Source organism: Dendrobates tinctorius, unplaced genomic scaffold (assembly GCF_039654945.1).
Source record: "Dendrobates tinctorius isolate UK_male_01 unplaced genomic scaffold, ASM3965494v1 ptg000070l, whole genome shotgun sequence".
NCBI classification, from domain to species: Eukaryota; Metazoa; Chordata; class Amphibia; order Anura; family Dendrobatidae; genus Dendrobates; species Dendrobates tinctorius.
The window spans coordinates 43,439,698-43,458,446 of NW_027361738.1; the positions used below are offsets into that span (position 1 = coordinate 43,439,698).

Genomic DNA, 18,749 nt, shown 5'->3' on the forward strand with positions numbered 1-18,749 from the left:
AGCTAATGTGGGGTCTTTATACAGTGTGGGGGCCATCATACAGTGTTAGAGCCATCAAACAGTTTGGGGGCTACTCAGGGGTCAGTATACTGTGTGGGGACATTATACTATGTATAGAGGAGCATCATACTGTATAGAGAGGAGCTGTACAGGGCGGGAGACTCGGAACATTATTAAATGTTAAGTTGACACTTATTGTTATAGCGTCACTCTGATTATTGTGACTATCAAAGGGGTACACAGAGGGCATTTTAACCTTCTAGGGAGCAAAATGTGGGGTCTGTTTTCTAGGGCACTTACATAGGGTATTGATATATTCTAGAAGTTTGTTTTATCATGTAGCGGACACACAGTACCATACAGTAGGTGAAGTGATAGGAACACATATGGCAGCATAGGGCTCAGTATTAGGGCATTAACAGGATAAGAAAGTTGTGCAGGTTGGGGTTGGGGTTGTGCCTGAAATGTGAGAATTCAGCTGTGTCTTTGTTGTAATCTCTACAGCTGAGTCCTGGCTGGAGAAGTTGTCATGTCGGTCTGGGCCAGATGGAAAAGAAAGGAAAAGTGAATGACTTCATCAAAAAGAACATCAGCTGTAAGTCACCTTCTATAACTGTACTGCAATCTCATGTATGATTTGCAGCACTGGTATCTACCGCACCATATGGTCATTATATGACGGTAATATCAGTGTTGGTCTTTGTATAGAGATTTTTATTAATAACAGAGCGGTCATCTGCCGAGGTTCTCCTACATTCACTAACAAACAGGCAATCCCCACATGTATTCAGGCTGGCTAGCAGCTGCAAATCATGCAGCTATGACGACAGAAACTAAATCTTTGAGCACATTCAAATTCTCGGAGATCACCTGAGCATGCTCGGGAAATCTTGAGTAATGAGTATACTCACTTATCACTAATCTTAAAACCTTACTAAAAATACTTATGGATCAGTGCATTTCCTACAGATGGGGTTTCCCTTTTGCTTTGATAGCTCATCTGGATGGAACCTCTGCAACACTCTGTTCCATAGTGGATCTACCAACATTCTGTGAGACTTTGGAGCTGTCTATCCCTAAATTCGTAGATTGAGAAACTTCATTGCCTTCAGAGGCACCTTCTCCTGTGTGGACTCAGAAGGGAAGAAGAGGCCGGAAGGAACTGGGGACAGAGGAGACCAAAGGATTGTCAATCCCCCGAAACCTTGCTCAAATTAATCTTCTTAACACTGGACGTTACTAACATCTTTTTCTAGGTGTATTGGGACGGTTCTCTTGCTGCTGTCATTTTGTACTGGCTGGTACTATATAACCTCAGCATGTAAAGTGAACCTGTCATGAGGATTTTGCTAAGTAAACTGCAGACACTGTCAGGTCGGCGCTGTTATACTGATTAAAATCATACCTTGGTTGATGAAATCCGTCTTGTGGTTTTTGTTTAATCTGTATTTGTAATGTTCAGTTAATTAGATTCTCGTGCTTTTGGGTGGCCTGTGGGCGGGGCTTTAGGTGGTGCTTTCTTTACATATGCACCCTTTTGGGCTTATGACAGGTCACTGATCCATCAGTGACCTGCCTTCTATTTTCCCCCAAAAAAATTCTAATCTTCCAAGCCCACAATATTATATGCATTATGTAAAATAGGAGGCAGGTCACTGAAGGATCAGTGACCTGTCATAGGTCCATAATGGTGCATATGTAAGAATCTCATTAAATGAAAACTGCAAATACAGATTAAACAACAACCACAAGACTGATTTCATCAACCAAGGGATCATTTCAATCAGTTTAACAGCACCAACCTGACAATGCCTGCAGTTTACTTAGCAAAATCCTGCTGACAGGTTCTCTTTAATAACTTGATAAGTTGCCGTTTCTTAATTTTACTGTTTGTTCTTCACTTAATATGCTTTAATTGCCTGGGGGAGGCCCTGGTTGGTTAGTCCTGTGGAAATTTCCCTTCTAATCAAAGAAAGTTCTAGTCCCAGCTCTAAACAAATATTAACTACAGATAGATTGCGAAAGGGCTTCTCAGTTCTAGATATTATAAAGTATTATTGGCGTTGTGGTTCCTCGATTGGTTCACAATATCACATCTCTTGGACCTGTGTGGAGCTGTCTGGTTTTTGGGAGTCAGAGAACACTTTAATCCAAAAGGTACTTTTTTAGATGTGAGTCTAGATCCTGCAATTTATCTCATTAATGTCACACCTAGAGGGTTGGGGAAGAACTCATCCAAACTGTTATTACATATTCTAACAGCTGCTAGGTGATTAATTGATCTCACTCCATTGGAAACAGCTCAATCCACCTTCCAACCAGGATTTGCTGCTTAGGATGCAAAATGAAATACATGACGGCTCTATTGAATGCAAAGGTGGATCATTTTGATTCCGTCTGGGCTCCTTGAGACTATTTCTGGGCCTAATCTAATATTTAAGATTACTATGAGATGCAGGATACTCCGGTCACATGGGAGCGCAAAGGACACAGATGAGGAGACTAAAAGGTTCTTTGTTTATTGAAATCCACAACGCGTTTCGACGGAACAACTCCGTCTTCATCAGGTGGCAGTAAGATTACTAGGCATATAGAGCTCTTCCTCCCTCTTTTCCCTAATGTGTGCGAATCCTTTGTTATTTGTTTGTTTATTATAAGAAAAGAAATTCCCTATAGGTTTTATAGGTAGAGAATCCGGGCTTCATGGCAGCCTTTCTACTAGGAATAATTGATTCCACAAAACTATATCTATCATGTCGTGGTAGGGTTTGTTTTGAAGCTAATACGGCGATAACGGTTCTATACAGTATCAGACTGGTGAGCCAAGGACCCACCAGTAACATTGACTTTGGGGGGGCCCACTTTTCACCTGCATACAAATATTACATTACCCTCGTTCACAAATGTATATATAGGTATATCTCTCTATAATAATAAACTGGGTAGTTTGGTTAATGAATGCTGAGATGCAGTTTTTTCTATACAGAGTGGATCAAGTGAATAATGTTACGTACTGCCCATACAGTGGGGTTGGGGGCCCAGATCTGCACAGGGGCCCACCGGGGGATTCCCCTGCTACCCTATGGGCCAGTCGGAGCCTAGTTCTATAGATTAGGTATCACGTTTTTTAGAGAGGAAAAATATATATCTTTCTACCATGTTAGCCAGTAGATCAAAAAATATAAGACTACTCAGGTCTCTTCTATGCCTGATGAAGAGAGGTGAAGCCAATTGCCCAGTTCCAGGCGAAATGATGAATTTGTTACATTCTCACTATTATTCCTAATTATACATGTAAATATAGTTTGTTAGGCCTGAGAAAACACAAGTAAGAAGAAGAATATAAAATGATGATAATGAAACGCACCTTCATTCCATACTGTGACTGTTTCTTGCTTGTTTCCTGACCTTCAAAAAAATAAGAAAATCCAATTAACAAACATGATTAATTACTTGGTTATACTGAATTAAATAATAATTGGTTTAGCACTGAGCACTGCTTTCAATTTTCATGAGGCTGATAACACCACTGGAGTTATCCATTCTTAGAACGTATGGCACATGCTGCCGATGTAGCAGCCACCTACCGGCCATGGCAATCGCATTCCTTTAACATGCGCCATTTACACAGCGCAGAGTGGAACTGCCGCAGTACATCAATAGCATGGAGCGTCTCTGCCATTCATTTGGGCAAAGTCTATACAGATTATCTACTATATAATCGTCTAATTCTGTCTGTCTGTTTGTAACGGAAATCCCGCGTCACTGATTGGTTGCACCCGGCTGGCCGAGACCAATCAGCGACTGGCGCAGTCCGGCCGCGAATCCCGCGTCGCTGATTGGTCACGCCCGGCCATCTCCCGGCTGCGGAAGTATCCGGACCGACACTAGCGATCTTGCTCAGTATGACACACAGCAGCGACCAGGCCCCCGCTGTGAGATCGCCGATCGTGGTGGATCGTCCTGGACCATCTTTTGAACGTCGGTCTCCCGCTGGCCAGCATGCATCGGTGTGTTTGATAGGGACAATGACGAACGACCACAATACTAATCTCACCAGCAACCACGTAGCAACGCACCAGCGATCCCAACTAGGTCGGATCGTTGTCGGGATCGCTGGAGAGTCACCAAATGTGACGGTACCCTCACACGTGCAGATATATTGAACGAAGCCGCATCGCTGATTGGTCGCGGTCGGCCGAGAGCGACCAATCAGCGACGCGGCTTCATTCAATATATCTGCACGTATGAGGGTACGTCACACTTGGCAAATAAACTACATACATATTCTAGAATACTCAATGCGTTAGAATCGGGCCACCATCTAGTTTACCAATAGCCATAATGATATTAATCTTAATTTGTATAGCGCCATCACAGCCCGCAGCACTTCAGGCGGTGAATGCAGAAACAAAATCAAATTCACACAACACAAGTAAGGATATCATACAAATTACTATCAAGAAAGATAATATCTCACTATCAATAACTGTAAAGACATAATTACAAAGAGTACACCACACGCGCTTTGGGGCATTGGCAGTGTGTGTCACGTAGTCCATTGGTATGGTGTTTGGTGGGTAGTGCATTTAATGTGCCTGATTCATCAAAGATATTATGCCAAAAAAACTGTAAAATCTTTGAAAAGTCACACATTTTTGGAACTTGGTTTGTTCATGCCACTTTCTTCTAGTTCTGCCAAAATGGGCAGAGCAGTGGTGGTAAGGGGACGCGATGCCACAGCTTGTCTGGTGCTTGGTGCAGTTTTGATAAAATCACTGTTTTGCTCTATGTAGAGGTAGAAGATCTAGAAGATAAAACCCCTTCCTCACCCCTGATTGGCAGCTTCTTGTGTGCACTGTGCAAGCTGTCAATCAGTGATAGGTGTTACACAGATTAGCCTGACTGGCCTGCATTTGAGAGGTAGTCTGGCTCTGATAATCTCCTGCTGATAAAACATTGGTTGTATTGAAACTACAGCACAAAGCCTAGTAAATGACACATCCCGGTAATCAGACTCTAAGTCTCTACATCGTGCTGCTGTCAGACTAAATAGAATAACTCTATAGACAGATTCTCTGTAAGGGGAACCTGTCACATGATTTATGCTGCTCAAACCATGGCATCATGTATCAGAGACTGGTCGCTCGACTGCTGATAGATTTATATAGTTAGAAGATCTGTTCAATACTATATGCAGAGATGAGACTAGAGCAGCACTACCATTGGATGGCTTTTTCCAAGGCTGCTACATGTGATTGAAGAAATCTCTCACTGTGGCAGAGTCCTGACAACACCTGGAGCAGTGCGGAGAGAAGTTGGCCGGAGAGCGATGAAAAACTAGTCTAATCTCTCTCCACACTCATATGTTCCTCACCCAATCGCCTCCAAGACTTCTCACGAGTATTCTCCATCCTCTGGAATTCTGTGCCTCAATAAGTCTAATTAACCACCACACTCGGAACTTTTAGACGGAACTTGAAAACCAATCTATTATCGCCTGCAATGACTCCTCTGCAACCTCACCACCACCGAGGCTTCCGTAACCCCCAATCTACTGTCTTCCTCTCCATTAACTTGTAGACTGTAAGTCCAGAAGGGCAGGTCCCTCTCCTTTCTGTACCTGTCTGTAATTTTTACTTGTATTTTGATATAACCCCTTCTCATGTATAGTACCATGGAACCAATGGTGCTATATAAATAATAACAGTTCCTGATGAAATCTTTTAACTAAACTTTCTTTGAAACACCAAAGCGTTTTAGAGAAAAATTAACCTGGCTGCAATCGTGCAGACTGGATCTGATTCATGCTGCCCGTGGTTTGGGCACCATAAATCGCATGACGGGTTCCCTTTAACAGAAGTGAGGACCTTGCTATCAAGAGCTAAGAACATTTTCTACATTGGCACTCTCATTCACCCACTGCGCAAAAAAAGCAAATTCCTACAGCCCCATTTAAGTAACAGATCATTTCTGTACAAGGAAACATTTTAAGAAATGGCGGGAGCTTTCAGTCGTAAGTCTGATCACTACCAATAATGAAGTGATGGTAAGCTTCTCTTCTAAGGCCACACTCACACATTCAGTATTTAGTCAGTATTTTACATCAGTATACGTCAGTCAAAATCAAGAGTGGGTGAAAAATATTGAAAATCTCCCTTTAATGTTAGTATGTCTAGCTTAAAGGGAATCTGTCACCGGAAGTTGGCGGGCTATTTGAATGACCTGTGTCCAGTCCGATGGGCGGTGTTTCTTCTTTTTTTCTCCACCCCATCTGTGGCCACCGTCCGCAATCTTTTCCGGAATTAGAGTTGTTCTCCTCCATAGTTTGCGCGTACGCAAAGCAATCTTGCCTCGCGCACGCGCAGTATGCTTTGCCCAGCTGCGGGCAAAACCGAAAATCATTACTGCAAATGCGCCAGTGCACTATGTCCAGGAACACAGCGAGATAGTTCTGGGACATAGTGCATCGGCGCATGCGCAGTAATGATTTTCGGCTTTGCCCGCAGATGTGCAAAACATACTGCGCGTGCGCGAGGCAAGATTGCTTTGCGCACACGCGAACTATGGAGAACAACTCTAATAACGGAAAAGATCGTGGACGGAGGCCATGGATGGGGTGGAAAAAAAAGAAGAAACACCGCCCATCGGTCCGGACACAGGTCATTTAAATAGCCCGCCAACTTCCGGTGACAGATTCCCTTTAAGTGAAGAGAATTAGGAGGTAATAGGCGAATTTTCTATTTCATACATTAATTTGTAGAAAGTACTGCAGCCAGAAAAATACTGCAGGTTAATCTCCTTATCACATTTTTTTCTATATATAGTCAAATTTTAAGAAAAACCTATCAAGTCCAACTTATTTATTTTTTTTAAATATGTGACATGGTTTTTCTGTTTATGGAGGAGTTTACATGACTTACATAAGAGGAAGTAAATCTATACATCTTTTCTATTCTAAAGCATATTAGTAATATATGCAATACATAAACATAAACGATACAGCCTTTAGCATCAGCTCATTGACACTGAGGTAAAGACTTGTTGTTACACCAGTTACTGAACTTCACACCAGGAAATCAATACATTGATCTTGTAGAAGGGGATTATGTAAATATTCTTTCCGCTTCATAGAAAACCGAACACAGTTTTTGTGCAAATTTAGTGCTTAACAACAAGTGTTCAAGGTTAGTTTCCCCCCACTCTCCGGCATCAGGCTATTGATTGCAGGTCACAGGTGTCAAGCGACTGACTACAAAGCGTGTCATTTCCTATGTGTTTCCAGGGCACAGAGTGAGATATACCGAACATCTTTCAAAAATGAATGTTTTAGATTTTAACATGTATTTTCTTTTACGGTAGATACAGCACGATACATATTCACACAATGAACAGATGACTGAACAGAGTATGTAAGTGCAAATATATTATATAGGACACAGACTCTTTTTAACCCTTTACTGACCAGACAATTTGTGTGGTTTTTTTAAAATCAAAGGTAAACCTTTAAATCCATATATTTTATAGTGTTTTAGGGTTACACATGAATTGTGAACAAATCAGAAATTTGGCAATAATTTAGCAATTTTCAAACTTTTAATTTTTGTGCCCTTAAATCAGAGAGTTATATCACACAAAATACGGTAGTTAATAAATAAAATTTCCCACACGTCAACTTTACATCTGCACAATTTGTGAAACATATTTTTTTGCTGTTAGAAGTTAGAAGGGTTTAAAGTTGACCAGCAATTTTTCATTTTAGCAACAAAATTTACAAAACCATTTTTTAGGGACAACATCACATTTGAAGTGACTTTGAGGAGCCTACATGACAACAAATACCCAAAAGTGACACCATTCCAAAAACTGCACCCCTCAAAGTGCTCAAAACCACATTCAATAAATTTATTAACCATTCAGGTGCTCACAGAAATTAATGGAATGTAGAAGAAAAACCTAACATTTAACTTTTTTGCAAAAGAATTTTCCTTTAGACCCAATTTTTTTTACTTTCACAAGGGTAACAGGAGAAAATGGACAATAAAATTTGTTGTGCAATTTCTCCTGAGCACAATGATAGCCCATATGTGGAGGAAACCACTGTTTGGGCTTACGGCAGGGCTTGAAAGGGAAGGAGCCCCATTTGACTTTATGAATGTAAAATTTTGCTGGAATAATTAACGGATGCAATGTCGCGTTTGGAGAGCCTCTAATGTGTGTAAACAGTGGAAAACCCTTACAAGTGACACCATTTTGGAAACTAGACCCACCAGGAAACTTACCTAGATGCATATTGAGCACCTTGAACCCCCACATGTTTCATATAAGTTTATGACATTGAGCCATGGAAGTAAAAAAAAAAATCACATTTTTCCTACAAAAATGTTTTTTAGCCCCAAATTTTGCATTTTCATAAGTGAAACAGGAGAAACTCAACCATACAATTTAATGTCCAATTTCTCCTGAGTATGCCGACACCCAATATGTGGTGGAAAACTACTGCTTGGGCGCACAGCAGGGCTCGGAAGGGAAGGAGCACCATTTGTCTTTCCGCATGTGGAAAATTGATAAGGCAGCTTTATTCTTCGGGTTAGTATGATTACAACAATACCACATTTATATCATGTTTTTAAGTTTTGATGCTTTTGCACCATAAAAACTATTTTATAGAAAAAATAATTATTTTTTAACCACTTTATTCTGAGAGCTACTTTTCTGCTGACAGAGCTATGTGGTGGCTTGTTTTTTTGCGGGACAATATGACATTTTCAGTGGTTTTATGTTTATTTACATTCGTCTTTTTGATTGCGCTTTATTGCACTTTTTGTTTGGCGGTATGATGATCATGCATAGTTATTGCCTCGGGTTTTTTTACGGTGTTCACTGAAGGATTTAAAAGTGTAACAGTTTTATAGGTCAGGGCATTCCGGATGTGCAATACCAATTATGTGTACTTTTTTGTTTATTTTATTTTTTTACATAAATAGATGCATTTATTGAATTCATATTTTTCCATTTTTTTTGTTCTTTATTTGGGGTTTTTGGTTTTTTTTTAAATAGTTGTAAAATTGTTAATAGCTTTTTTATAACTTTTTTTTTTACATTTTCCCACTATGTGACATCATCCTTACACTGAAAGATGGCTGATCTGATATTCTGCAATGCTTCTGCACTGCAGGGCATCAGAGCACCATCTTACAAGCAGGGAGGAGGTGTGGCAGCTCCTGCTCTTAGCAGGCGCTCACAGGCTACCTTCCCTGAAGGACCCCATGGTCGTTGAGACCAGACAGGGAGCTCACTCCCTGTGCGATGCTCCTCGATGTCGCTGTCACTGTTGACAGTGGCATCAGAGGGGTTAATCGGTGCTAGCAGGGTGACAGCTCTCACATAGAGCTGACACCTGCACCTAATTGCGGCCACGCTCAGCGGGAGCTCGTGCGATCGCGGCGCCGTATATATACTTCTCTTTGCGGGATTGCAGCTCCCACAGAGCAGTGTATATATGTATGTCGAGAAGGTGTTAAAAAAGCTTGACCAACTTATTAAATATTTAAAGAGGACCTGTCACCAGTTCAAAAGTGGACAGTTTTTTGCTCTGATTTTATTACCAATGCACCCTTCGTCAAGGTTATATGTCACCGAAACGTGCGTCGGGGCGTGTTCTTGTGGCACACCACTTTACTCATCTGGCATCCAGGTATTTATGCCCCATTGTAGCACGGTTTTTGGTCCAGTGGGTAGTTTTTCTGCCTTGGATCCTTAGCACTCAGCACTATTGCATTTTGGTTTGGCTTGGCACTAAGTTGATTTTATGTGTTTCATTTATTAACTTTATTATTTTATTATTAATTTTTTATCACTGGTCATTAATTGCCTGGTAGTAATTATGCCTTTCTAATTATAATATAAGTCTGGTGCCACCATAATTCTAATTTTAATATATTCTATATTGGACTAATTATCCATGTATAGTATTGGTGGTGCTTTCATTTATACATTAGCGGTGCATGTGCCCTTTTAATTGTGTTGTATTATGCACACTTACTTATTGTCTTGTTGTTATTTATATTTGTGCCATTACCTAATAAAGGCCATTTTATGATTTTATTGTTTTTTTTTTATTATTTCTACTGCACCTGCTTATTTTTTCTCCCCCATTTCCAGTACTGTTTTAGTTAGAGCAGTCAGACTGGAATGATGACCACAAAAGGTTGTAATGGCATCCCATCCCACTTCATCCCAAACCTCACCACAGTCTTCATCCCAACCCTAACCCATCTCTTCAACCTATCACTAACAACTGGTGTTTTCCCCTCAAGCTTTAAACATGCCTCCATCACACCTATCCTCAAAAAGCCCTCTCTTGACCCATCCTCTGTATCTAGCTATCGCCCTATATCACTTCTCCCATACGCCTCCAAGTTACTGGAACAACACGTCTACCTTGAACTGTCCTCCCATCTCTCTTCTTGCTCCCTCTTCGACCGCTTACAATCTGGCTTCCGGTCACACCACTCCACTGAAACTGCCCTTACTAAGGTCACCAATGACCTCTTAACTGCCAAGAGCAAGCGACACTACTCTGTCCTCCTCCTGGACCTGTCGGCTGCCTTTGACACAGTGGACCATTCCCTATTATTACAGACCCTCTCATCCCTCGGCATCACAGACTTGGCCCTCTCCTGGATCTCATCATACCTAACAGACTGGACATTCAGCGTCTCCCACTCACACACCACCTCCTCACCTCGCCCCCTATCTGTCGGAGTCCCACAAGGTTCAGTCCTAGGGCCCCTGCTGTTCTCTATTTACACCTTTGGCCTGGGACAGCTCATAGAATCTCATGGCTTTCAGTATCATCTTCATGCTGATGACACACAGATCTACATCACTGGACCAGATATCACCTCCCTACTAACCAGAATCCCTCAATGTCTGTCCACTATTTCATCCTTCTTCTCCACTAGATATCTGAAACTCAACATGGACAAAACAGAATTCATCATCTTTCCCCCATCTCACGTGACCCCCCCCTACGAACCTATCAATTACAGTAAATGACTGCCCACTCTCCCCAGTCCCACAAGCTCGCTGCCTCGGAGTAATCCTTGATGCTGATCTCTCCTTCAAACCACATATCCAAACCCTTTCCACTTCCTGCCGACTTCAACTCAAAAATATTTCACGCATCCGTTCATTCCTCACCCAAGAATCTGCAAAAACCCTAGTCCATGCCCTCATCATCTCTCGCCTTGACTACTGCAACCTCATGCTCTGCGGCCTCCCCTCAAACACTCTCGCACCCCTCCAATCTATTCTAAACTCTGCTGCCCGACTAATCCACCTGTCCCCCCGCTATTCCCCAGCTTATCCCTTCACTGGCTCCCAATTGCCCAGAGACTCCATTACAAAACCCTAACCATGACATACAAAGCCATCCACAACTTGTCTCCTCCATACATCTGTGACCTCGTCTCCCGGTACTTTCCTGCACGCAACCTCCGATCCTCACAAGATCTCCTTCTCTACTCCCCTCTTATCTCCTCTTCCCACAATCGCATACAAGATTTCTCTCGCGCATCACCCCTACTCTGGAACTCTCTACCACAACATATCAGACTCTCACCTACCATCGAAACCTTCAAAAAGAGCCTGAAGACCCACCTCTTCCGACAAGCCTATAACCTGCAGTAACCACCGATCGACCAAACCGCTGCACGACCAGCTCTACCCTCGCCTACTGTATTATCACCCATCCCTTGAAGATTGTGAGCCCTCGCGGGCAGGGTCCTCTCTCCTCCTGTACCAGTTATGACTTGTATTGTTTAAGATTATTGTACTTGTTTTTATGTATACCCCCCTCACATGTAAAGCGCCATGGAATAAATGGCGCTATAACAATAAATAATAATAATAATAATAATAATAATGGCAGACACTAGAACAGCTTTAAAAAAGGGCTGGATGATTTCCTCAGTACACAGAACATTGCAGGTTATAGTCAATTTAATGACAAAACGTACGATTGGTGGAGAAAGGTTGAACTTGATGGACCTAGGTCTTTTTTCAACCTATGTAACTATGTAAATTATGTTACTATTTATCTTATTTTGATAGATATATTTATGGACACAGTGATACCACATATGTTTATTTTTAAAATTTGTATTTTTCTTTAATGAAGCAAGCTCCTGTGCTTTTATCAAAGAAGCGGATCATATGTTGGGAAGGCCTTAAATGTCAACTTTTATCCAAACTGTTCTAACTTCCATACCTTGAGAAGTCTGATTAATCTCTCTGTCCTCATCGCGTTCCTTGGATTCATAGAATTCCACTCTTTTAACTTCTCCTCCTCCTCTTTCAGTCCCAAATTTACGAGCCTCAACTTGATCTCCATCAACAATCTGTAGAGTATCAGCTATGACATCTGCTAGTTCATCCAGCTCTTTAGCGCTGAGATTATCAAAGTTAAACTTATGTTTGCCCAGCTCCTTCACAACATTCTGGATAAATGTCTCTGTGTTAAAGAGCAGGAACAATTCTAATGTTAATGTCACATACATGAGATTTTTTTTTTAAGAACATTGTCATCAAAATATTAATTTTCTTTCTCTTTAGAACAATCATTTAGACATTGAAATGTATACTTTGCAATATATAGGGCATATTTTATTTAGTTTGGTGTTGATTAAAGACACCAAATGTCTAATTTCTGCAATCAAAATGGCTACTCATCCAATCTGACTGATTTCAGGCACAAAAATAAAGATAGAAAAAAGATAGAAAGACAGACAGACAGATAGCTAGATAGATAGATACAGTTGTGCTCAGACGTTTACATACCACGGCAGAATTTTTGCTTTCTTGGCCTTTTTTCAGAGAATATGAATGATAACACCAAACCTTTTTCTCCACTCATGGTTAGTGGTTGGGTGAAGCCATTTATTGCCAAACTACTGTGTTTTCTCTTTTTAAATCATAATGACAAGCCAAAACATCCAAATGACCCTGATCAAAAGTTCACATACTCTGGTGTTTTTGGCTTGATAACATGCACAGAAATTGACACAAATGTGTTTGAATGGCTACTAAAGGTAACATCCTCATCTGTGACCTGTATGCTTGTAATCAGTGTGTGGGCATAAAAGCTGAGTGAGTTTCTGGGATCGAGACAGACTCTTGCATCTTTCATCCAGCCACTGTTATTTCTGGATTGTGAGTCATGGGGAAAGTAAAAGAATTGTCAACGGATCTACAGGAAAAGGAAGATGAACTGTACAATGCAGGAAAGGGATACAAAAAGATATCCAAGGAATTGATAATGTCAGTAAGCGGCGTTCAAACTGTGATTAACAAATGGAAAATCAGGGGCTCTGTAAATCAAAACCACTGTCAGGTAGACCAACAAAAATTTTGTCCACAACTGTCAGGAAAATTGTTCGGGATGCAAAGAAAAACACATAAATAACATCAGCTGAAATACTGGACTTTCTGAAAACTAGCGGTGTGGCTTGTCATGATCCAGGCTGGGTTTTGTATCCTGTCTCTCTTTCCCGGTCTGATCATGTCAAGGGTTAACTTTTCCCTATAGAAAAAGGAAAGTCCAGCTCAAGGAGTAAAATCCAGAACTTTCTTTATTTAATTCATTAAAATACAAGCATGGCTGCTATAGTCATCATTGCGGTTTTTACCCTGACATGGGATAGCCGCACAGAAAGTGCCCAGGAGGTTCTGTACGCGTTTCGAGCGGTATACGCTCTTAGACTCAGAAGTTCTTAATGAAATAAAGAAAATTCTGGATTTTACTCCATGAGCTGGACTTTCCTTTTTCTATGAAGTATTCCAAGACGTCCAAGTGAAGACGAGTCCTTGCTCGGACCTTGCTGCAGTATCAATGAGGGGTGAACTGAACTAAATCCTTTTTTCTCCAATGTGTTAACTTTTCTCTGCCTTATTCATGCTTCAGGCCAGCTATTTCTCTCCACTGCATCCTGCAGGCAGTGCCAGTTATAGTTTCTGCCTACGCGTGTGTAGCTGACTCTGCTTACCCTGATTTGTCCTGCTGTTTTTGCTGACGGTACCCGTGTCTGTTTATTCCCCTTTCCCCTCCCGACTCTGTATTCCCCTTCTCGTGTTTTAACTCTCTGATATTTAACTTGTCTTGGACTCTTACTGTTGTGAGCTCATTTTCGGGTTTGCCTCTGGCTTCTGGTGAGGGTTATGGAGCTGGCTGTGCTGACAGAGGAGTAGTGAGTTCTCTATCTGGACTCCCTCTGTTGGTGAAGGGAGGTAATGAAGCTGATCTAAATGGCAGAGACCGGCCACCTGAGGAAGAGGACTGCGATTGGACATCAGGAGTTTCTGATTGGATTTAAGGCAGTCGACTCCCTAGCTTCTTGCTGGTGATTTTTCCTGACTGTGGCTCCTGGTTTCCAGTCTGGTTCCTGCCTTCCTAAAGCTAAGTTTTCTCTGCTATTGTTCATATGAGTTTTTGTCTGGTTTACTTAGTTTTTGTGTTCAGCCAGCCCTGGCTGGGACTGGGCTGAATCCCCATTTTGTCTCTGATCAGTTGATCTCTTCTGCTCTGACTTCAGAATATACCTGAGAGCTGATATAGTGATTTGAAGTCTAGCGACTTCAGGGCCTTTTTCTATCAGACGTGTTGGACATTCTTTTTGGCAAGGCTTTTTGCGTGATTGCAGACAGCAGCTTTTCTTTCCTGTCCTTTCTAGCTAGCGAGGGCCCCATCGTTTGCTCAGCCTATCTTTCTACCTGTGTCTGTGTTTTCATCTTGTTTCACCGACAATACATGTTGGGGGCTGTCTATTGCTTTGGGGTCTGCTCTGGGGCAGTTTAGATTTTCCCTTTCTTTCTTTAGGCTTATTTAGTTCTCCGGCCGTGACGAGGCATCTAGGACAACCGTAGGCACGCTCCATGGCTACTGTTGGTTGTTGTGGATAGGATCAGGTGTCTGCAATCCGCTAGTTACCAACCTCTCCGGTTTTCTGGGCTTAGCTTGCTTTTTGTTTTTTCCTCCTCGGTGACTCATTCATAACAGAATCACCAGCCATACCGCAGATTCCAGGGTACTCAAAAGCAGGAGAGAATTGTAAAAAAAAAAAAAAAAAGTGTCAGAATTTTTTTTTTATATGTAGATTTTCTCCTCTTTTTCTCTGGGGCCGAAGGAGGATTCTTTTTTTTTTTTTTTTCTTTTTCTCCTTGATGGAGATTAAGCAATTGTCTGATCGTGTGGAGCAGCTCGCTGCTGAAGTGCGGGGAATTTCCGCCTATCTCACTCATTCACATGCTGTTGAACCAAGGATCCCTGCTCCTGATGTGTTTTCTGGGGAACGGTCTAAATTTTTGAATTTTAAGAATAATTGTAAATTATTTCTTGCCTGAAGCCTAACTCATCGGGGAGCTCTGCGCAGCAGGTTAAAATTGTCATCTCCTTGCTGCGCGGCGATCCCCAGGATTGGGCGTTTTCTTTGACACCTGAAGATCCTGTTTTGACTAATGTGGATGCATTTTTTCAAGCCTTGGGGTTGTTATATGATGAACCTAATGCTATTGATCAAGTTGAGAGAGCCCTATTGGCATTGAACCAGAGTCAGGATCCTGCAGAGTTATACTGTCAGAAATTCCGAAAGTGGGTGGTCCTTACTACATGGAATGATAGTGCATTGGCAGCTCTCTTTCGGAAGGGTTTGTCTGAGACTTTAAAAGATACTATGGTGGGATTTCCTGTTCCCTCTGGTCTTGACGATTCTATGTCATTAGCCATTCAAGTTGATCGGCGTTTACGTGAACGCAAGACTACACGTGAGGCGCTGCTACATTTTGAACAAATGTCTGAACCTATGCAATGTGATGGAGTTTTGTCTAGGGCGCAATGTCAGGAGTTTAGAAGGTGTAATAAGCTGTGTTTTTTCTGTGGAGATTCCTCTCATGTTATTTCTGTCTGCCCTAAATGAGAGAAACGTTTTGCACACACATTTGCTGTGGGTGGTGTACAACCTAAGTTTCTTTTGGCAATTACTCTGATCTGCTCCTTATCCACATTTTCCGCGAAGGCTTTTGTGGATTCAGGAGCGGCCTTGAATCTAATGGACTTGGATTTTGCTAAACGTTGTGGTTTCCCTATGACACCTCTGCGGACGCCTATTCCTTTGAGGGGTATAGATGCTACTCCTTTGGCGAAGAATAAACATCAGTTTTGGACCCAGGTGATAATGCCGGTCGCCCCAGACCACCAAGAAAATTGCAGATTTTTGGTGTTGCATAATTTACATGATACCATTGTTCTGGGTTTTCCCTGGTTGCAAATCCATAATCCGGTTTTGGATTGGAAATCTGTGTCTGTGGTGAGTTGGGGTTGTCGGTGTGCTCTTGGTGACACTCCTGTTTTCTCCACCTCTCCCCAGTCGCATGATGTTCCTGACTATTTGGCTGACTTTTATGATGTATTTAGTGAGAGCAAGTCTGCGTCTTTGCCTCCTCATAGGAGTTATGACTGTGCAATTGAGTTGGGACCTGGGTGTAAATTTCCCACGGTCGACTTTTCAATTTATCTGTACCCGAACACGAGGCTATGCGATCTTATATTAAGGAGTCATTGGAGAAGGGTCAAATTAGACCATCCTCTTCGCCCTTAGGTGCTGGCTTATTTTTCGTGGCCAAGAAGGATGGTTCATTAAGGCCTTGCATTGACTATCGTTCCTTCAACAAAATTACGGTTAAATTTCAGTATCCGTTACCCCTGATTTCTGATTTCTTCTCCAGAGTTAAAGGTGCTTGCTGGTTTACTAAGCTTGACCTCGGGGGGGCGTATAATCTTATTCGCATCAAGCATGGGGATGAATGGAAGACGGCATTTAATACTCCGGAGGGACATTTTGAGTACCTGGTGATGCCTTTTGGGCTCACTAATGCCCCTTCTGTCTTCCAATCCATGAATGATATTTTCAGGGACTTTGTGGATAAGTTTTTGATCATCTATCTGGATGATATTTTGATCTTTTCCAGGGATTGGGATTCTCATGTGGAACATGTTCGGACTGTGTTCTGGATTTTGAGGAAGAATTCCTTGTATGTTAAGGGATCGAAGTGCCTTTTTGGTGTACAGAGGATTTCATTTTTATGATTTATTTTGTCTCCGTCAACTATTGAAATGGACCCGGCCAAGGTACAGGCCATTTATGATTGGGTTCAACCCACTTCTTTGAAGGCTCTCCAGAAGTTTTTGGGTTTTGCTAATTTTTATCATAAATTTATAGCTAATTTTTTCTGGTATTGCTAAACCACTGACTGATTTGACTAAGAAGGGTGTTGATGTGCTGAATTGAGGCTGTTTCAGCCTTTCAGGAGCTGAAGCGGATGTTCACTTCTGCTCCGGTTTTGCGGCAACCTGATGTCTCACTTCGTTTTCCGGTGGAGGTAGACGCTTCAGAGATTGGGGCAGGAGCTGTTTTGTCCCAAAAAGATCCGGTGACGTCTAAAATGAATCCCTGTGCCTTTTTTTCCCGAACGTTCTCCCCATCTGAACGCAACTATGATGTGGGGAATCAGGAATTGTTAGCCATGAAATGGGCATTTGAGGAGTGGAGACATTGGTTGGAGGGAGCTAGACATCAAGTTATAGTCCTCACTGACCACAAGAATTTGATTTACCTTGAGTCGGTCAAACGTTTGAATCCTAGACAGGCTAGGTGGGCCTTGTTTTTTACGCGTTTTGTTTTTGTGGTCTCCTTTCTTCCAGGCACTAAGAATGTTAAGGCAGATGCCCTTTCTAGGAGTTTCTTTGCTGATTCTCCTATTTTGACCAAGCCTACTACCATCCTAGGTGAGGGGGTAGTTCTTTCTGCCATCTCGCCCGATTTGAGACGTGCTCTGGAAGAATTCCAGGAGGACAAACCTGAGCGTTGTCCTATGGGAAAATTGTATGTTCCTGACCAGTGGAGGAAGAGAGTGATGTCTGAAGTTCATTGCTCCGCATTGGCTGGTCATCCAGGTATTTTTGGTACCAGAGATTTTGTGAGTCGGTCTTTTTGGTGGCCCGCCTTATCTCGTGATATCAGGAATTTTGTGCAGTCCTGTGGGACTTGTTCCCAGTCTAAACCCTGTTCTCGCTCTAGTGGGTTGTTGATGCCCTTTCCTGTGCCTAAGAGGCCATGGACCCATATTTCAATGGATTTTATTTCTGATCTTCCTCTCTCTCAGAGAATGACTGCTATCTGGGTGATTTCTGATAGATTCTCTAAGATGGTCCATCTTGTACCACTCCCAAAGTTGCCATCTTCCTCAAAGTTGGTACCATTGTTTTTACAACAGGTGGTTCGGTTGCATGGGATTCCTGAGAACATTGTATCGGACAGAGGAGTTCAGTTTGTTTCCAGATTCTGGAAAGCCTTTTGTTCCAAGCTGGGAATTCAGTTGTACTTCTCCTCTGCATTTCACCCTCAGACCAATGGGCAGACGGAAAGAACAAACCAGACTTTGGAGTCCTATTTGAGATGTTTTATATCTGCTGATCAGGATGATTGGGTTTCATTTTTGCCCTTTACCGAATTCGCTTTAAATAATAGAGGTAGTTCTGCCACCTTGATGTCGCCCTTTTTCTGTGACTTTGGGTTTCATCCTCGATTTTCTTCAGGGCAAGTGGAATCTTCAGCCTGCCCAGGGGTTGACACCGTGGTAGAGAGAATGCAGCAGATTTGGGACCAAGTAGTGGATAAGTTGTCTCTCTCCCA

General features: G+C 42.1%; 1 protein-coding gene across 2 annotated transcripts in view; it reads right to left on the minus strand.

Moving 5' to 3' along the window:
- Window positions 1-18,749, minus strand: part of PTPRN2 (protein tyrosine phosphatase receptor type N2) — a 1,309,069-nt gene that overhangs the window by 897,081 nt on the left and 393,239 nt on the right. For both annotated transcript variants that reach the window (XM_073581608.1, XM_073581607.1), the window contains 2 exons: window positions 12,275-12,517; window positions 3,368-3,408 (listed from right to left, as the gene is read on the minus strand). In XM_073581608.1, the coding sequence (XP_073437709.1) occupies window positions 3,368-3,408; window positions 12,275-12,517 (284 nt within the window). The remainder of the gene's footprint in view (window positions 1-3,367; window positions 3,409-12,274; window positions 12,518-18,749) is intronic.